The sequence below is a fragment of the Mus pahari genome, chromosome 5 (assembly GCF_900095145.1).
Source record: "Mus pahari chromosome 5, PAHARI_EIJ_v1.1, whole genome shotgun sequence".
Classification (NCBI taxonomy): domain Eukaryota; kingdom Metazoa; phylum Chordata; class Mammalia; order Rodentia; family Muridae; genus Mus; species Mus pahari.
Window position 1 is genome coordinate 5,988,862 of NC_034594.1, and position 20,101 is coordinate 6,008,962.

General features: G+C 38.5%; 1 protein-coding gene across 1 annotated transcript in view; it reads right to left on the bottom strand.

The window, feature by feature from the left end:
* Col19a1 (collagen type XIX alpha 1 chain) overlaps positions 1 to 20,101 on the bottom strand; it is a 321,968-nt gene that overhangs the window by 246,806 nt on the left and 55,061 nt on the right. Inside the window, exons 8-10 of the mRNA XM_029539352.1 lie at positions 16,353 to 16,478; positions 15,227 to 15,289; positions 190 to 234 (exon numbers count right to left, since the gene is read on the bottom strand). Of these exons, the coding sequence (XP_029395212.1) occupies positions 190 to 234; positions 15,227 to 15,289; positions 16,353 to 16,478 (234 nt within the window). The remainder of the gene's footprint in view (positions 1 to 189; positions 235 to 15,226; positions 15,290 to 16,352; positions 16,479 to 20,101) is intronic.

The window sequence follows — 20,101 nt, forward strand, 5'->3', positions numbered from 1 at the left end:
GCCTGGTCTACCAAGTGAGTTCCAGGACAGCCAGAGCTATACAGAGAAACCCTGTCTCGAAAAACCAAAAAAAAAAAAAAAAAAAAAAAAAAAGAAAAGTCTCCAAGAAGGAAAGACTTCTATGAATCCTCCTTGGAAAGACTGGGTTATTAGCTTAGTTTGTAAGAAACATTTACAAAAACTCATTACCTTTTGACCAAGTAATCCTGGAGTGCCATGTAATCCATTTTCACCCTAAAAAGAGTAACCAAAATATATGTCATTAGTCACAAATGATACTGTAAAAGATCCTCAAAGGGGGGGCCCTCTAGTATGAGGCAAGGTAACCTTCTCCTGGATATCTCTTGTGCATCCGGGCTTCCAATTTCTGTCCTGTCACATCTACGGGGTAATCAGGTAATACAGGGAATGGGGGAGTATATGGAGGCTCTGGATTGTTAAGGATCAGTCTCATTGTTATCCAACTTGTAGTATAACCTAATATTTCAAGTAAGTGTTCAATGGTTTCACATCCTGTGTATTCCACATGCTATTTAATAATCTAATCTTTTCTTCCTTCTTTCCTTCCTCTCTTCCTTCCTTCCTTGTTCCCCTTTCCATCTTTCCTTCCTTTTCCTTCCTTCAATATTTTCTTTCTTCTTTCCTTCCTTCCTTCTCTTTTCCTTGTGTACATGAGTAAATGCTTTTTATTGGGTAGGTATTGCTAACAAATTCATCGAGAGTTACCATTCTCATAATCATCTTCTATAGACTGTTACACAGTGATGGGGCTTCAAACTCTAGCCTTTCAGTTGTGGCCAATGTCCTGCTTCCCTACATGGTCCCTGGTAGCCAATTTAATTGTGATTTATAGGTATCTTCTTACCTAATCTGAGATATATACACACATCTTGATATTCTTGTCACATTGTGAATATAGTTACTTCGCTATCCATATCTGTTGATTACTGTGAACTGAATTCTAAAGTCATACCAAGGCAATTCTACATGAAGCAGCTCCCTCTCCACTTGTCTGTCTCCTGTCATGGGCATAAATGTTTTCAGCAGATGCCTATCAGGTTCCATGGCTGGAATTCTTGGTCATCGCTCTGACAAGTCTGCTTTGTGAATAGTACACCACCCAGAAAGAGAAACTTCAGGGGGGGTGGATACAGTCCCCATGAACCCTCAGGCATTTACTTGGGTCTAGGAATTTACTCTGGCTCCTGAGTGTCGAGATTCGGGCAGCTCAAAATATGATCTGCTCTATTTTTGTAAAATATTTAGAAAATTCACTTAGAAAATAACAGTTCTTAAGGATTATCTAGAACACAGATATCATTTCTAGCAATTATTTAAAGGAAGTTTAAGTGTAAAATCTTCACATTTTAAAGCAATGAGATACTCTGCCTCAATATTGAGATCTTAATTGTATTACTAATACAGTTTTGGACAGTTTTACTGTTTCTCCTTTTCTTTTTTATTGACAGATACACGCACACCCTTTGTTTTAAGAGTTAGGTGTTTTCTTTGTTGATTAAACTATCAAAGTACTCTATAGTATAACTGCTGTTATCATAGTACAGGTAAAATTTGATTGAGATATGTAATTAGATGTGGAAGCATAAAAAACAGCACAATTATCAGTGCACTAAGCATTTCCTCACTTGAAAGTTAGTATGGTTCTTGACCTGAGGCACCGGCAAGACTAGTAGAAAGCTGCAGTGCCATTTGATAAAGAGATAAGGAAATCGCATTAAGTATCTGACGTCAAAGAACAGTCTGTGGAAGTAGAGCCTCTAATGTTACTCACCACTGAAGTGTGCCCACTGGTCCCTAAGAAGCAGATTCCTTTCCTCAGTTGATCCAATATAATATTTTATATCATATTGCAAGTTACTCAGGATCACCAGATACAGCATATAATCCCCCAAAGCACAATGACACGGTATTCACACTGCCAGCAACCCATTTCGGAGAAAAAGGAGTGCTGACAGCTTAGCTAGCTGACAGCTTTTACATACCATGTGCCTGGAGCGCTGGCACCGAGGTGTCTTTAGTTGACGTTCTGTGACTCCTGTAGTTAAAAATACTAGGTTTCCGCTATGGCAAATGTTAACTGATCTCGCCTCTTTCCCTACTTAGAGGCTTATAATCACTTCGAATTGCCTTTAGTCCCCAGAGAAGAGTGAGCATGCTGGATCCCATCTCTGTCTCAAAAAGGCGGCAGGTGTATGAGTTACCATGAAAACTTCAAAAGGACATAGTCCAAACATGCTGATGCCAAGTGCTGGCTCCATAAAAATTTAATCTAAAACATTATGATGGTAACATCAGCCACTTTAGTGCTTATTCTGAAATATAGGAGCAAAGCCCAAAGAACGGCTGGCAACCAGGGTAAACCTAGTTCTGCCCACAAAATCAGTACTTTCCAACACTATTGAAAGGGAACTGATCTGTTTAATGTATTTAGTGCATGTGTGTGTGTGTGTGTGTGCGCGTGTGTGCGCGTGCGCGCGCGTGTGTGTGCATGGGTGTGTGTGTGCGTGTGTGTGTGTGCGTGCGTGTGTGTGTGCGTGTGTGTGTGTGTGTGTGTGAGAGAGAGAGAGAGAGAGAGAGAGAGAGAGAGAGTTCCTGCTTCCTTTCCCACAATTCTAGTCCTAAAGAAAGCATAAGATGCTTCTCTTCTAGCTTCCAAGCAAAATTTTAGTTCATAATTGGAAAAAAATGCAATCAGCAGTTTCAAACAAATCAGACCTTTCAAACCTATTTCTGGGGACATTCTTTCCACTCCAAGCCCTTTAATTCCTGGGACATACATGGTGGAAGGAGAGAAGTGACTCCTGAAGGTTGTCCCGTGACCTCCCCATGAGCACCGCTCACACACTCACTCCCCAAATTAAATAACACAGAAACTGTATTTATAGTCTTATATTCACCATTGCCACCAAAGCTTACTATTCTAAGCTTCTAGTTAATTTTTCTGTCTGATTCACATTGTGGAGCACAAATTAAATGAAACACACATCTGTGCTTACTGAACTAAAGCTTTCTGAACCTATATAATTTCCTGCTAGTCTTACTTCTGATGTCTTAAAGGAGAAAAATCCTTCTGGATCCTAAGCGTGACGTCCACTTGGGTCACTATGAAGGCTTCTAGTCACTAAAACATTAGCAATGGGTTAGAGTCTCTAAATATATGATCCTGCTCTCTGGGTATACCTGTCTCTTAAAATGTGGCTTTCAAAACTCAGTATATTATGTCAGATGTGGTCCCAAACAAAACAAAAATGAAGACTTAACTCTCTCTCTCTCTCTCTCTCTCTCTCTCTCTCTCTCTCTCTCTCTCTCTCTCTCTCNCACACACACACACACACACACACACACACACACACACACACACTTGTTTTGGATGCTAAAGTTGTTTTTCTATTAATGTCATTCGCTTCTAAAAATGTGTAAATTTGCATATATTGAGTATGCAACCAAGTATAAGCACAACTACAATTTCCTTTCAAAGAAAAAAATCAAGTTCCAACCCTTCTCCAAATTGGACAAATGAAAGTTATCTTGAGCTTTGAAAAAAATAAACAATTTAGGAATTATTTGGAGGGTTGGTGAAAGTTTTCTTGAATACCTAGTGAAGTTAGGGGGACCCAGCCACATTTGTAGAATTTAATAAAATTCTGGGTTCCTATGAAACTGATATGATCTTCTTAAAGTGAGTATGTCAGAAATAAAGGTCTGAGCTCATTGTCAGAGCAGGTTAAATAATTTTGAAACTGCAAACCCATGATAAGGAAATCAAGGTGTTTACTATAAATCATCTGTTGAGGTATCTGCTGCCTGCAGTTCCTGAAACCCGCAGCAAGCACTCCACCAAGTGAAAGATGACTTAAGATATAGAACACAGACAGCGCCATCAGTCAGCTCCTAATTGAGGACAGTAAGATACCAGTTGCAGCAAGCCACTTCCTGTCCAGAGTATTCCTCGTGATGAGTAATTGATAGTGTGACTCCATCTCAGTTACCTCTACTGGAGCCTCACTGTGCTAAAGCCATCGGCTAACTTAGCTTCAGACTGGCAGTAAGGCTTGCTTAAGAGTGCAGGGAGAGCAGGTGATGGGGAAGCGGGAAGCAAGTTCTGGATCTGTACCTACTGCCCCTATTACATTTCATCCTAGGAAACCTCACTTGTAAGCTTTGCTAGGTACAGATTCTCCTCCCCACTACTTCCCTGAAGTCTGCTTTGCATAAATCCTTGGGAGTTCTTACTTACTAAAGTACCTTTCTCACTCTTCCCTCAACATAGATGTCTAACAGTTCTCTCTTCCTTCTCTCCTGTACTTTGGAGCTAAGTTTCCTTGAGTTCAGTGCAGTTCAGCTTGAACTTACGGAGAGTCTGTCAACCTGGGCATCCTCTGTTGGTCCACGCACAGGCATCACAGAGATATGAGAGACATGATTCCTTCTGTTCTGGGTGCTCCCAAGCATATAGACATACAAACTTGTTGATGTAAATCAAATACTAATTTAGGAGAATGGAAGTGCTTCCTGTTTTGATTGGTAGACCAGAAGGCTTCATAAAAACATGCCTGAGCTTTGAAGGTAGTAATCTGTGATGATTCTGGTAAGAGATCAAGATATCAACTATCTGAACTGATCTTCAATCTCTCACTTTTACATGATAATCATACCCATTACCATAGCCTGATAAAACTGACCCTGGCATGGCTGGCTGAAAGATGCTTCTGATGGAGCCACTTCAGGAAGACTGCTATCCACAGTCACAGATGTCTTAAATGATAGCCATTACGTTTTTAAATCCACTGTTCACTATGTTAGTAATCTATACCAAGAATAAGACCATTAGCCAGTGAGCTATGTAAAGAATCAGTGAGGGATCTTTTTCCAGGTAATATTTTCATATTTATATGCTAGATACTGACTGCACATTAAACCAAATAGGGGTGTTAGCAGACTGGGTTCCTGAGATCTGCCTAACTGTTTGGTAAATAAAAGTCAAGTGCCTGGTGCCAGAGTCGCTGCATGTGCCGAGCTTGTCATCCATCTGTTGTGCTCCCTGCCAACTGCTCTACTTGGGATGTGAGTAGAAGGCATTAGGAGGGAATAAGAAACCAATGAGAAATAAAGTCAGCTGCGGAGTGGCCAGGTTTCTTTTTCCTGTCCCTCTATTACCTCTGTGCTTCTTCTGTTTCTGCTTATTTAGAGGCTGTATTGTATCCGTACACACTGACTGATAAGGTAATGCCAACACACTCCACATCAAGCCAGAGTTTTCCACCGATAATTCCTGTTAGCCTTGGGATGTTAGTCAGTGATAGAAGGTAGAGTAATGAAACTATAATTTTTTGATTAATTTCTATGAATATTGCTTATTATTAGATTTCATGAGACCCTCATTATTAATTATTTTTAAAAAAAAAAAACAGGCATTCAGATGATTCCTTTTTGGTAAAGTACAAGTTGATTATATAGCTAATTGATAACCCTACAAACTGTTATTAGTTTAGTGGAAATATAAAATAAAACATTGAGATTTCATTGTCTTGGTCTTACAGAAAGCACATTTATAACTGGCAGTATTGATACAAATGCAAACAATGATTTTTTTGTTAACATAAATTCCACATATATTTTATCAGACTTGACAAAATGTTGTGTCACTCAAAAGGAGCTGAGAGAGGATGACGAACATGTCGAAGTGGACAGGGGCGAGCACATGTGCTCTCAACTACAGAAACAACTGCAGGCAATGAGGGGCGTTGAGAGCAGGAGAAAGAGCTGTCCCTGAGGAAGGACACACAATTGGTTATCGTATAATACCAAGTGGTAATCCCTGAAAACATGAATGCAAGTTACGTAGACTGAGCAGCTTACATTTACGAATATGTCAGTATATGCATATACATATGTATACAGGCAATAGCAATAAAAAAGAGACTATGAATTTAAAGAGAGCAAGGAGGGTATGTGAGAAGCTTAGAGGGAGGAAAGGAAGGAAGAAATGTAATTAAATCTAAAAAAAAAAAAACTACTGTTGGATAAAGTTTCATGTTCTCATTTAGTGGTTTCAGTTTCAACAATAAATTGTTATGTGCAAATACATATTAATTTCTTTATGAACTTAAGGAGAAACTGTGGAAATGAGCTTAATTCTGATTGTCCATGGAAAAATTAGGTGAAACTAGAAATGCACAGAGGAAGCCAAATGACTTAAACAAAAATTATTTTCGCTAAACGCCTATAAGTTTCTTAGTCTCTGAGGCATTAACGCCACATCTGGACCAGGCTGGAACAGAAGTCATTAGGAATCACGACAGCTACAGGGCTCGTCTGCACGTACGTAAACTGAAACAACATCTGCCTTTATTTCCTGGAGCTGGAGTGTTCTCACAAATGCCTTTTTAGGGAAAATATCAAGATTCAAACAGCATCATTTCAGTCCACAGAAGAGAAGAAATGCAAAGATAACAAAGAGTGAATAAGTCTTGTTTCTGCACATTCAGTGCAGAGAACGGGAGCTCAGAGTTTATGGAGACAGGGTCCGTTGCCTTCGAGGTTCCTTATACTGAAGGCAGCCTCTCTGTTGTCTTACAGACAGGCAAATTAGCAACTGACCCACTGTGTCATTTCCATTACAGGTCATTTTAATAATGTCAGGTAACTATGTTTAATGCTATTGTCTTTGATAGTACTCTGTGTATAGAAATGTGTATACATGCATCAAAAGCAGGTTTGGTAATGGGTGTAAAGGTAGAATGTCTTGTGTTGGGTGTTCAGGTCAACCCAGACAGCGGTTGTGAGTGGACTGTGGCCCATGGAGGGCAGACTACAGGTCTCTGGAGTCACCTCTGGACATTCTGAGAATATTTCAAATCTCTTTTCAATTTAACAAATGGACAAAATTAAACCATCATATTTTCAGTCTGTTTGTTTCTGGAGGTAAAACTATAAAACCTTCTCATTTCCTGAATGAACTAGTTTGTAGTAATTCTTCAGAGATTCTTCTGCCTGTGTTGGAGTTAGAAGATCTTATGTTAAAGGGGTTCATAGACTTAGAGAGACACAGCAGGATCTACAGAGTGAACTTCACAATCTGCTCCCTAAGCTGCAAGGAAAATGGATTTGTGATTTAATTCTAAAGGAGTGTGAAAGGGAAGCAGGGAATTTGGCAGCGTCTTGATGATGAAACTGCAGGAAGGCACATGAACAATGAATTCACATGGGCAGAGCTTCACTCCTAACTCCACTCCTCGCTAGCTATGAAACTTAGGGACATTTTAATTGTCTTTATATACAGGTTCTTAATCCAAAAGTAATAAAAACAAAGCTGAGCTAAAATGTCTGTGAGTATTGAATTAGTTAATGGGAAGGAGGAGGGTCTTGGCAGTGCTTAGCACATAGTATTTTGCATAAATAGCTGCTTTATCAGCATGATACAAGTTTGTGACACTATGTGTAATTCTTTTGGATGGGTCCATTGGTCTAGGAACATTAATTTTGTTGTTGTTTTTAAAAAGGCCAAAGACTCAGAAGATATGTGAGTTTTATTTTAACATTTCCTGCCAAGTAAATTTTGAATAAAATAAATTTCCTTCAGTGAGTTCTGACTTAGTCTCACAGTAAGCCAAAGCTTAGAGCAAGAGCATCGACACGCTGCGTGTTCAAAATATGTCTTCCAGCTAGTAAACATCTCTGCCAGTCATTAAGTTGGCTCTTTCATAAACCTCTCATTCTGTCCTTAAGACCAAGCTAGCGTGCGTCCACTATAATTCCCATTTGATAAAGGAGAAGGATTTTTTTCCTAGAACCCTGATCCGGGTAGTGTAACTTTGCTTGTTTATTGTCAGGCACATTTCTGAGGACGAGTACTGGCTTTCTACCTACTTCATAAGGAACAAAAGCAGTAGCTTAATAACTGCTTCCTCCTGGCTGGCCTGGTGGTGCACTCCTTTAACACCAGCACTCAACTGACAGAAAAGAGAATCCCTGAGTTTGAGGCCAGCCTGGCCTACTTAGAAAGTTCCAAGCCAGTTTGGGCTACAAGGTGACACCCTGTCTCACAAAGCAGATTTTCCTTAGGGAATAAAGTAGTCATTCAGTAAGTAAGTATTACTTTAGCATGATTTAGGCTCTATTTTGGTTATATTTTTATGATCACATAATTAAAATAGACATTATTGGAAAAGAATCATATTTCTAAAAAGAATCTACATTGCCCCCAAATAATGCATTGGTTCATCAGTGAAGTGAGGAATAAGACAAATTTTTGAATGAAACATGCATCAGTTAGAGCAAGTGTCACTCTAGAGCTGAATTTGCAGCACATTCATCCACTATGCAGATCCTCAGCCCATTTTCCCACTTCAGACCAAAGTGCCTGTGTGTATATGATGTGTGTGTGTGTGTGTGTGTGTGTGTGTGTATGTGTGTGTGTGTGTGTGTGTTGGGAGGGGTTATGTGCAAGTGTATGTGGGAATGTGCATATTGTGTATTATTATGTGTGGGCATGTGATTCTGTGCATTAAAGCATTCATTTCTCCTGGAAACTAATCCATTCCACTTATTCCTTCTATTGGCCGCAGTTCCTCACTACTGTCGTAGTTTACCAGAAGTAAACAGGTATTTCCTAATAGAATGGAATTTTCCCCGACGAATGTACAGCAGCTAATTTATCAAACTTAGGCAAATTTGTAGGTGTGCTGGATCAGTGTAATGCAGATAGTGACTGTCTTATGATGGGGGACAGAAAAGCTGTGTGTATATGATGGTGAATGCCTATTCTAAGTGTGCACTGGTTCACAGGGTAGTTTGTATTAGTTGCTATAATTCCTCCTCTTTAAAGTCCAAATGATTCCATTCTCCAAAAGTACATGTCATAAAACAGTGCTACATAGTATATTATTTTGCTTCTGTCGCCAAAAAAAGGGGGGGGGAACTACTACTCTGCTTAGAGTCTTCACTTAAAAATAATTACTGCTATCATTTCGCCGAACTTCAAAGTGCAAGTCTATTTTAGAACAATAAAATTTGCATGCATATAATTTAATTTACTACAGTATCATATTGTATGGGAATATAAATTGAACCCAGCATGCAAACTCTACTTAATGCTGCTCAGAATGTGCCTCATTGCGTGTTCATAAATCAGCTTCAGGCTTCAATATGAAAGCACTCCATTTGAGAAAACTGTGCTCGAGGTGTCTGCTCTGCGGCAGGCTGCCTGTCTACTTGCTCCAAGATGTTTCCACAAGTCATGTATACTGAGAGGGCTGTAACTTCATGAAGCACAGGGATGCTTTTTAGGTGACACGGAAGGTGTGACACCCATACACATTTATAGCAAATGTGCAGCTTGGTCTTCATGTGGGATCCCGTAACAAGCAGAATGGGACAGTTCCCTGTTCCCTGCCATTGACTCTGCTTCCCCTAACTGAACCGCATGGTTGGGCCTCAGTGCCTAGTCCTGCGGGGACTAGATGCCCCAGGATGGGGTGGTACCCCAGAGGGGCCTCCCCTTTTCTGAGGAGAACATGATGGGGGATCATTGGGGAGAAGGAATTGTAAGGGTGTGACTGAGAAAAGAGGAGGGAGGAGGGCTGTGATTGGGATGTAAACTGAATATAAAAATATAAATTATTAGAATAAAAAATACCGGATGGAAATTTAGGAAATTAAGCTGTGAAGATACGTGATTCTAATCATTTAATCACATAAGATTTGTGAACTATAATTTTCTTTAGAAATTTATTTATAAAAATCAGGGCTGGGAGAGACAACTCATCCATTAAGGAAAGCTTACATTCACATCCAAAACACCAAAAATCAAATAAGGTATTTTTATTATTAGGCAAGAGAAGTATTCTATCTGAAACACTAACTACAATGTGATTTAAAATTTTTGAAGTTTAAAAGATTGGTGTTTCTTCCTTAGAATGAAATACTTTGCAATATATGTCAGCTATATCACAAAATAACATAACAGTGACTTTCTTGTTAATTTTACTTTGTACATGGTTGTTAGCATGATTTTAAATAAGCGATAAACCTTGGATTATAAAAGTGAGACCACCACCCTGGGAGTGGTAATTCTTTCCCACATGTGAGCGTTAAATCCATTTCATAGCTAAATAATGTGATTGGGAGCAGAGCTGGCACCACCTGGGAAGAAGATGTGGTCAAAGACAATTGTTTCTTTATGTATTGGGATGATACTAGCCATGAAGTTGCATGAACCTGGCTACAGAGAAATCAACGTAAACTGATACCTTATTCAGCATCCTGCCTCCAAGAGCTTGCTCTAGGGAAAGAAACAAGCAAGATCTGATATACAGAGACTCGGGAATATTCATTACTGAACATTGTCTTGATGACTTCCTCTAAAGCATCTTCAACTTGCCCTGTATGTTCCTTCCTTTCTAAGAATCTGCCTTTTTTTCCTGTAACACAACCAACCAGCTGAAGAGCATACATGAGCCACCACCACTCCATACACTGCACAGATGTAACAGAAGTGCAGCTTAGTCTTTGCTGTCCCTGCCTCTGTTGCCTACTTCTGTTGCCTGCCTCTGTTGCCTGCCTCTGTTGCCTGCCTCTGTTGCCTGCCTCTGTTGCCTGCCTCTGTTGCCTGCCTCTGTTGCCTGCCTCTGTTGCCTGACTCTGTTGCCTGACTCTGTTGCCTGACTCTGTTGCCTGACTCTGTTGCCTGACTCTGTTGCCTGACTCTGTGTTGCCTGCCTCTGTTGCCTGCCTCTGTTGCCTAACTCTGGATCCTGTTCCCCTTATTGGGCTGTCTTATCTGGCCTCAGTAGGAGAGGATGTGCCTAGTCCTGTGGTGGCTTGATGTGCCAGGGTGGGTTGGCAACTAAGGGGTTCATTCCTCTTCTTGGAGGAGAAGGGTATGAGAGATGGGGGAAGAGGCTATGTGAAGGGGAGGCTGGGAGAAGAGGTGGGGGCTGCAATCAGGATGTAAAGTGAATAAATAAATTAATGGGGAAAAAAGAAGTACTGGTCTCAAGTGCTGTGTAGAGAGCTCAGTGGTCTAGCACTGTCTAGTGGTCTAGCACTGTCTAGCCTGTGCAAGACCTTGGGTTTGATCACCACTATCACCAAAAATAACAAAACAGCCATGACAACGACGACAATACACATTAATACAAAATACTGCACGGCACCTGACCTACCAGGCAGCCTCAGTTAAGCCTGTGGTAGCATCATATGAGTGAAACCACAGGGTCGTGGTCTTAAAGATAACAAGGTGGAGGGACTCACCTGCTCACCAAAAACTTATTTCCTAAGGAAAGCCTCAGCATCAGCATGTGACAACTGACTAGTTTGGCCTAATATGCATAGTGAAAATAGGCTAATTATTTTAACATTCAAATGTGAAATTTTATAAAGATTGCATAGAAAAATGAGCATTTTCTTCATGTTTGGGGACAGAATCTTGCAGCCTAGCCCAGGCTGGCTTCGAATTTCATGTTTCTCCTCCTTCAGCTCCATGAGTGCTGGCATTGCTGGTGAGTACCACCATGCTAGCTCCAGGTAATACAGTGAATTTCAGAATTAACCTGCTGTGAGGGAAGCAATTATTCACAACTTCCCTATGGCATTCGAGGAGAAATCGGAAAAGCAGCCATTTCATTATCTAGATACTAAATCAGATCCTTTTATTGATAGACCTAAATGTAGTTCTTGTATTGTAAGTCATATGTCTTACACAGTGCTACAAAATGTAGTCTGTATTATAATAAATGATTTAATTTATGTAATTTTACATAGATTTTATACACATTTATGGAATTTTATATAAATTATAACATTATTAAATAAAATTAAAATATTAAGGTACTGTATCAGCCATAAAGCTGATAATGTAAGAAACCCAGTTCTTTTTTTTTTTTACGTTCCTGAGGAAAACATTCTTTCCACAGAGCTGTGCAGTTTATATTTGGGCATCACTGGCCCTGTAGCCTCTGCCACAGTTCCTTAGTCTGTTTGTGTAGCTCAAGGATAGCCTTGAACAATAAAAAAAGCAAGTGAGTTTGTATTTCTCTGGAAGTTCATTTACAAAACCTCCCAGTGGGTATCTTTGGCAGCTCTAGCATTGGACTACGGGTCACTGGTCCCCAAGAGATAAAACTTCTGCATTTTACCCTTCTTGTCTGACTCAGCTTTTTATAAAACAGGCACTAAGGTTAATCAAATAGCCAGTCAGCATATCTTTTCTCCAGGAATGTCCATGGTGCCAAATTCGACTTTACCACCAGCTATACACTAAAACACCTTAATTATTCATTAGACATTCATAAAAGGTACATTAATTGTTAACATCAAAGGGAGTTAGCATTTCCCAAGTGAGTTCTTAAGTGGGCACCAAAGAATATGCTTCAGATTCTTCCTCATACTACCCACATCATTAAATAGTCCACCAAATCTATCCTTGAAACAGTGGAATGTAATGTTACTTTTTAAATGAGTGCCTCTATCACTAGAGCTTGGCTCTATCGCTTGAGATTTTATGAATATACAATACCATTTTATGCTAGCATCATTTGCTAAACAATTTTTTCATGAACAGCAAATTTGGGGAAATTACATAGAAATGCAGAATGATATGAAAGCAAACTGGAAAATTAATTTCCAAATTATTCAGATCACATGTAGGTTCAAGAACATTAAAGTTTAGGAGCTTTTTAAAGGGGGCTTTTTGGGAAAGGAGAGAAGTGATGGGAGGGGACACAGATGACAGGGTGGGTAATGAGGGACCAACATGAGTAATAATGTGATACCTGAGTAAAAATGGCACAAGTAACTCATTATTTTGCATGCTTGATAAGAAAGTCAGCAAGGTTTTAGCTACAATCTTACAAAACCATGTGATGCCTTGAAGTATACGTGAGAGGGCAGGAGATGGCTTCAGAGAGACATGGAGGCATTAGAAGACGCTGGACCAGATGAAACTGGATTTGCTTACATTTTTATTCAGATTGGTTATTTAACTATTAATAGCTTCCCATAAATAAAAATGAGAATTTGCCTTTGTTAAGTTGTGACATTACAGTAAGGACCCTTCAAATAACACCTGTAGAAATATCACCCTGCCAAATGCTTAGAAAAGGAATTTCAAAGTGGTTTTCTCAAATTCATTCTCATTGTTTCAAAAACTCAAATTTACCAAAGGCTACTAGACTGTATCTAATAGTTTATGAGAAAACGTAAATTATAAAAATGTCCAGATGGTTTCTGTTCTTATCTAATGTCCACAAATTCGAATCCATTATGATCTAATTGAAATGCAAAGAAACATCCATAAACTAGTCACAACTATCAAGAAAAGGCCAGATAATATTGGAAACAAAACACTGAATTCAATATTCATATACTTGAAGATAGAAACTTAATGCACAATTGTTATTTATCAAAGGACATAAACTAACTCCAAACTTTTATGCACTGAGCCTCTCAATAAATTGGAAATTGTTTGACATTGCCTCATAACTGAAGATTTGTGTTTTATCACGTTACATATGGAAGAGCATAAAACCCAGTAATGGCTGAGTCCCACCTCTCTTTCAATCCCACTGAATAGAAAAGAGGAAAACACACATCCAGCGACTGTCTATAATGGAAGTGACGTGTATGTGTTACAATGTTGTCTTTCAGACTCAATCATTGATTGGATATTATTCAGGAACCAATGCTACTAAGAAATATTCTCTAAGACTTCAAGGCGATTTTCATTCCAGCACTCCATGCTAATTCCATGGGTGTTCTTCCTTGTATTTAAACATCCAAATGCAAGCTTCTGTGGTAACATCTGTCTCCTTGAGTGACTCTTTGAAGCATTGGTTATTTCATAATAGTAACTATTCAATCTGCCCAATCTTAAAGTAACATTTGATGGTTTCAAAATGCAGGTAGTCTGGGCACCTGTTAGAACTACGAAAATTTTATACCAGAATCAAACACTGAGGAAAACTTACATTTTTACATATTTTACTGTCATCACTACTTAAGATGAAACCACACGTTCATGCTGAACCCAAGTTTCTGAAAAGTTGGTTGTGCTTATGGTCATGGTCATCTGAAACCAGTTTTATACAGCAGTGGCTGTCCTGGCTTAATCAAATCCACAGATTTTGAGTCTGTTCACAGAGGGGGGAAATTAAGGAAGTATATGGTAAGTATTTGTTTTATGTAGTAGATATTACTAATAAATTTTATACCAATGGATTTGACATGACTAAAATTTCTTGTCACTCTGAATTTTATATATGAGAACCCTAACTAAATTAAATGGTTTAAAGCAACATACTAATGGGAATCTTTTAACACTTTTTGCATAAAATATTTTATGAATCTTCCATATTATTAATTTTCTAACATTTGTCATCTTTACTAATTCTTCTTAGTTCCTTTCCACTGGTGTCATTTCTGAGGTGACTTTCATCATCACAGGATTATACACACAACGAGGACAGGCCTTGTGCTTTTTTTATTCTGTGGCTCTAGCAACTGATGTGACTTTCATTATATTAGGTCCCTAATTTGATTGGTTGGAAAACACATTCAAAAGACTAGAAAATATTACAGCTTAGTTAGAGCTTAGTCAAAGGGAAGACAAATCTCGACACATGAGTCACGGCCTGTGTTGTACACTTCGAGATCAAGAGCACACGATTCATCCTAGGGTGCTCTGATTGTTTTCTCAGGGTCTAACAGTTATAGCATCTCTCTCTCTCTCTGGGAGTGATATCCAGGAAACAATTTATCCTATTCTTTACTCCTCTTCAAATATGCAGCAATATGCTTCCCACAGAGCAAAGGTCCTCCCACAGATACTTAGTAGAGGTCGGGCGTTAAAATCCTGCTCAGTGGGGACACATCAGCAGTCAAGGAAAATATGTTTCCTAGGAATGTGGAGAATCAGGTGAGGAGGAAAGCTAGGGAGTCGCTGGGACATGTGCCTGCTTCATAGTGTTGTGTTGAACTTACAGGTACAAGAACTGGCTGTTGTAGATTTCTCAGAATTTCTTAACCCTTTGTCCTCAGCAAGAGACTCAGCTGCTGGTGACACTAGTTTACAGAGATCTTCATCTCAACATATTTCTTGAGGACCCTTTTGAAATGCATTTATCATAAACATAAGGCGGACAAATCTTTTCAAATCACTTTTGAGCAAACTCCTTCATCCCAACCGTACAAGTTGTATGCACATTACCGGCTCTCCTTTGTCGCCCTTAGGTCCAAAGGATCTGAGAGTTCCTGGTAATCCTGCTTCTTCCTAAGGGGAAAAAATGAATGCCTGTGTCAAAATCATTCTGTTTCATTGCTCTAAAGCCATCTATCGATCTGTATATCTATGTATGTATGTATGTATGTATGTATGTATGTATGTATGTATGTATGTATGTATCTATCTATCTATCTATCTATCTATCTATCTATCTATCTACCTGTCTGTCTCTGTCCTTTGTCTCTCTCTCTCTCTCTCTCTCTCTATATATATATATATATATATATATATATGGTCTATCTGTCTAGCTAGCTAGCAATTTATCCATCTTCTATCATTTATCAATTTATCTACCATGTATCTATCATATATCCTTTCTTTGTTATCTAGCATCTAGCTAGCCAGCTATCATCTGTCTATCATTCATCTAATTATCTAGCATCTATTTGCATAACTACCTGCCACCTATCTGTTTTCCTGACATCATTTATCTCCTAACTGCCTGATTTTAGAACAGACTCCATGACTGCTATGAACATTAATATATATATTTATATATTCCTAGAGGTCTATGGGCCCAGCATCACTGATGAAAGAACTATATATACTCAGATGAAGCTCATTAATTGGATATGCCATACAGAGACTATCAATTAATAGGAAAGAGGCAGCTGGTTGGAAATTTGCAAATTGAGTCATCAGGCAGCAAGGAGAAATACTTGTACTGATTTTTTGAGCATCTATGTTGAAGATCAGGCACTTTCCATCTAGAACTGAATTCCTGAAGTGCAGCCTATTCCTAGCATGTGCTCTATACTCAGTAATTCCTGAACTTCAGCCTATTCCTAATGTGTTCTGTGTATAGCACTTCCCTGTTATGTATTGGCTCTTCTCAATTTTCCATTAATGGTAACTTCCATACATTGAAAGGAAAATAAAAGTCCAAAATTGCAATATGTAATTTCCTTTCTCTGGTCCTTCTCTGTGACTGTATTGTATTTGAGATTTGATTAAGCATGAGGCACCTTCTGTATACCACAGGCTACAGCCAAGGAGCCTAAGTCACTGTGTGGAGTGACTTTTCAGTGGACACATATGAAAGCTCACATACCTTGTTTGGAATACACTGGCATGCGTCTTTAAGTTCCAGCTTTTCTGGCAGATATGAAGATATTTTACCAGTGTTAGAGGTCACCCAGGATGAAGTGGTACTTCCAAAGTCTTCTTGCTCTGGACACTAAAATCCCCAAAGAGAATTTAGAGAATGACGTCAGTTCTTGCTGTTAGTTCCCATCAAGCTGAGATGTCTGGATGCCTGCCATCCTTCCTTCTTAGTAACCAAGACTGCCATCCATGTTTAACAGTTCATTACATTTATACTCATTTATCACTGAGCCTGCAGTGTACTTAACCATGCTGACAACACACAAAGAGTACATGAAAACTGATTATTGAGAAATTTTAAAGCCACATTAGGTGGTCTTATGATAAGTATAGTGATATTGTATATCCATAATAGTACATTCTTGCAATAAAATACTTCACACAAGCACAATGTGAATAGTATGTGGCAAACAAAAGTTTAAAAGCACATAAATTTGGTTGGTAAAATATAGGCACTGCAGCAAGCTGGTGGTAAGTGTAAGCAAAGCTGTAAATGAATTCATTTTATGCTCTAAGATGGCTAATCACAATATAGTCTATTCTAGTCCAGTATTCTTTAAAGATATAAAAGTGGAGGATTCTGAATCTGGTGAGTTTAGGACATGCTGAACACGGTTATAAAGAGGCAGAATTTTCCCCCTCTAATTTCATTCAGGAGACTGGAGAGACAGCAGTTAAAAGCCAGGGAGAATTTGTGGAGAGCACAAGTTCTGTTCTCAGGCCCTACATCTGGAGAGATATAATAAATATTTTTAAATATAGATCACATGTTGATTCTAAAGGGGATTCCGATTTATCTGCTCTTTTTGACATCTCATACCACGCTGTTCCCCATGGCTGACTCTTTATTTGCAGCTTCAGTGAAGATGAAGCAACAGATGGAAGAACTCACTGGATGCAAATTATACATGAGTGGAAAACTGCATTCAAGTTATGCAAATAAAAACGTCAATGGCTAGCTACTGTGGTGTGAGTCCACAGTAGGTATTATTTTCATCTTCATATCTGATGTTTATTCCCTTGCTGCATTTTCTAAAATAGAATTCATAAATGACTCTTGAATAATAGGTATCACTCTAATATTTGTAGTAACAATAAGACTCATAATAAACTTCACACCCAGACACACTGTGGCCAGATTCTCATATTTGGAACTAGAGATTCCATGTGCATTGCCTCTATATTTGATGATCATTTGGTATCTTAATAAATTTTCAATTTTATAACCTAAAAATTATATTCAAATGAAACAAGACTGCTACACAGTTTATTCCTCCCAGATGATTTATTATTTCCTATGCACTTTTTACTTTACATTCTCAGTCATGTGATAGTTGATTGTTTAAGAGACTGAAAATCTGACTTTATTAAAGCTGTCCTCCTTTATCGTGTTCTACCTTATTCTTTGCAGTAGGGTCTCTCCCTGAAACACAGAACTTGCAGTATTGGAAGAGGATAGCAGCCCACAAGCCTCAGGGATGTTTTCTCTTTGACCACCCACTAAAGTATCAGGGCTAAAAGAAGAGCAAGAGCTCAGCTCACTATGGTTACACAACAAGCACTCTTAACCACTGTGACATCTCTCTAGCCCCCTTTAAGACACTTTTCAAAACTAGAAAGCAAACAAGACAGTTGGCTTCAAACATTCATCAACTGTATTTAATGGCTTTTAGGATTATCTTATTTACATATTCCTGCTTGTAAAATGTATCAGAGTTCTATTTACTTTTAATTAAAGAATGGATGGTGATGTGATCACCACAAATGATCATCAACATGAAAAATACCGTGTTTGGTTATTTTTACATACTTGGACTAAATTCTTAACTTATTCTCAACTGTAAACCTGATTTTCAAATAGTTCTTGTAAAGATTGTTATTTATCTTTTTATTAAATTTTAAGGTTAGCACTGTGAACTAAACTATTAACATGTGAAGTCATGTCAGCCTTAAGCTACTTTATCCAATTCTTTATCCATTTCTCTTCTAACCTGTTTTCATAGTAATCTATTAACATAAGGCAATGAATAAATGAAGAAGAATATAACACTTATAAATATAAAGACATCATTACATTACTTTTAAGTGAAAGAAAACAGTTATTTTAAGAACCCCAATATAACACATTCACAATGATTTACAATAAACTTTTGAAATAAAAAAATGATTAAAGGTACAGGTTTAGGAAGCCTCAGGATTTCAGGTCTGTAGACTGGCATTCGAGCTATCTTTTTAGGTATTTATAGAAAGATATCTGGCAGACTTTCACTTTACTTGGAAGGAGATCCGTAAATTGGGTTTGAGATGTGCTTTATACGGCCAAGTTATATAAGCAAGGCATAATATTTGAAAGACTCTGAGTTATTTGGCTAGATTTCACTCTACTACACACACCGCATAAAAGAAGTTACAAGGGTTTTTGAATTGAAAAGAATCACTGATTAAAATTTTCATATAGATTTCTTAGGAAGTATAGAAATTTGGAGAAATTAAGATCCAAAGAAACAATTCAATGAGTATTGAACTTTTGCTTTTCGTATGTTCTTTTCAGGAGGGTTTGTTTTTTTTTTAATTATTGCCTATTGAAAGCCTTTCATTTTGTAGCTGACAAATCACTCCCGTGCAGTGGTTTGAAGGAGAAAAGCTGCTCAGGGGATCAGCTATCTCAATACTTGGTGCCCAGGATGGGGCACCCTGTGCAGAGGGGCCTTGCTGGAGGACTTATCTACTTCCTCATTCTCTCTACATTTGGGACAGAAGACTTGATCTCTCAGCTTCCAGCTCCAGCTGCCTGCTGCCAGGCCTCCCCTCCCCCACCACCATTATGGACTCTTCCTCTGGAACCAAAAGCCAAAAATAAATAAATAATTAATTAAAAACAAAACCTCTCTTTCTCCCATAAGTTACCTTTGACCATGGTATTTTACCACAAGAGGAAACAAACTAATGTAAGTGTTGAAAGTCTATTGCTAGCTGCTAAATAGAAAAGAATTGGAAAGTAAATCCTCTGCTACTGTTTAATTTATACTTTAATCAATTTAGAGCAAATATAACTATATTCATAAATTGCGCAGCATGGGAGGCTATTACAGTGAGACTGAGAGAGCACCAGATTTTTTTCCCTTGGAATAAAATATGTGGATGCAGGAGTGATGGCTGAAGAATGGTGTTAAGAATATTTAATAAAGAAGACTAATTCACTGGCTTGATGTTTTGTTGCAAACAAGGAATCACTTAGGACTTTGAGAAAAATATGATCAGACTAGGATTCTGTTCATGTCTGTCAGTTTTTTCCTTAGTGCAATGTCTACTAGATCCATGGTTAGTAACAAATATTTGCTGGAAGACAACAAATGCATATATAATTTAGTGATTTAGAGATGCATCCTGGTGATATTATCAAAGGAGAAGAATGTATTAGAAAGATGGTTGTCATGATGGGGTGAAAGCTAGGCATAAGGTAAAAACGCACTTGGCAACAGAAGGGCCTAGAACAAGGGACTGGAATGTGTCACAAAGCACAACTAGACAAGGGCTGACTAATCTTAAGATGTGGGGCCCAATAATGGGGAAAGACCTGACAAATGTTGACAGCACCTCCAATCAACTGGGGCCTCAGATGAGACAAGGCAACCGGTACAGGTGGCGGTGGGAAGGTGTACATTAAGACTGGTTCTTGCTGGGCAGTGGTGGTGC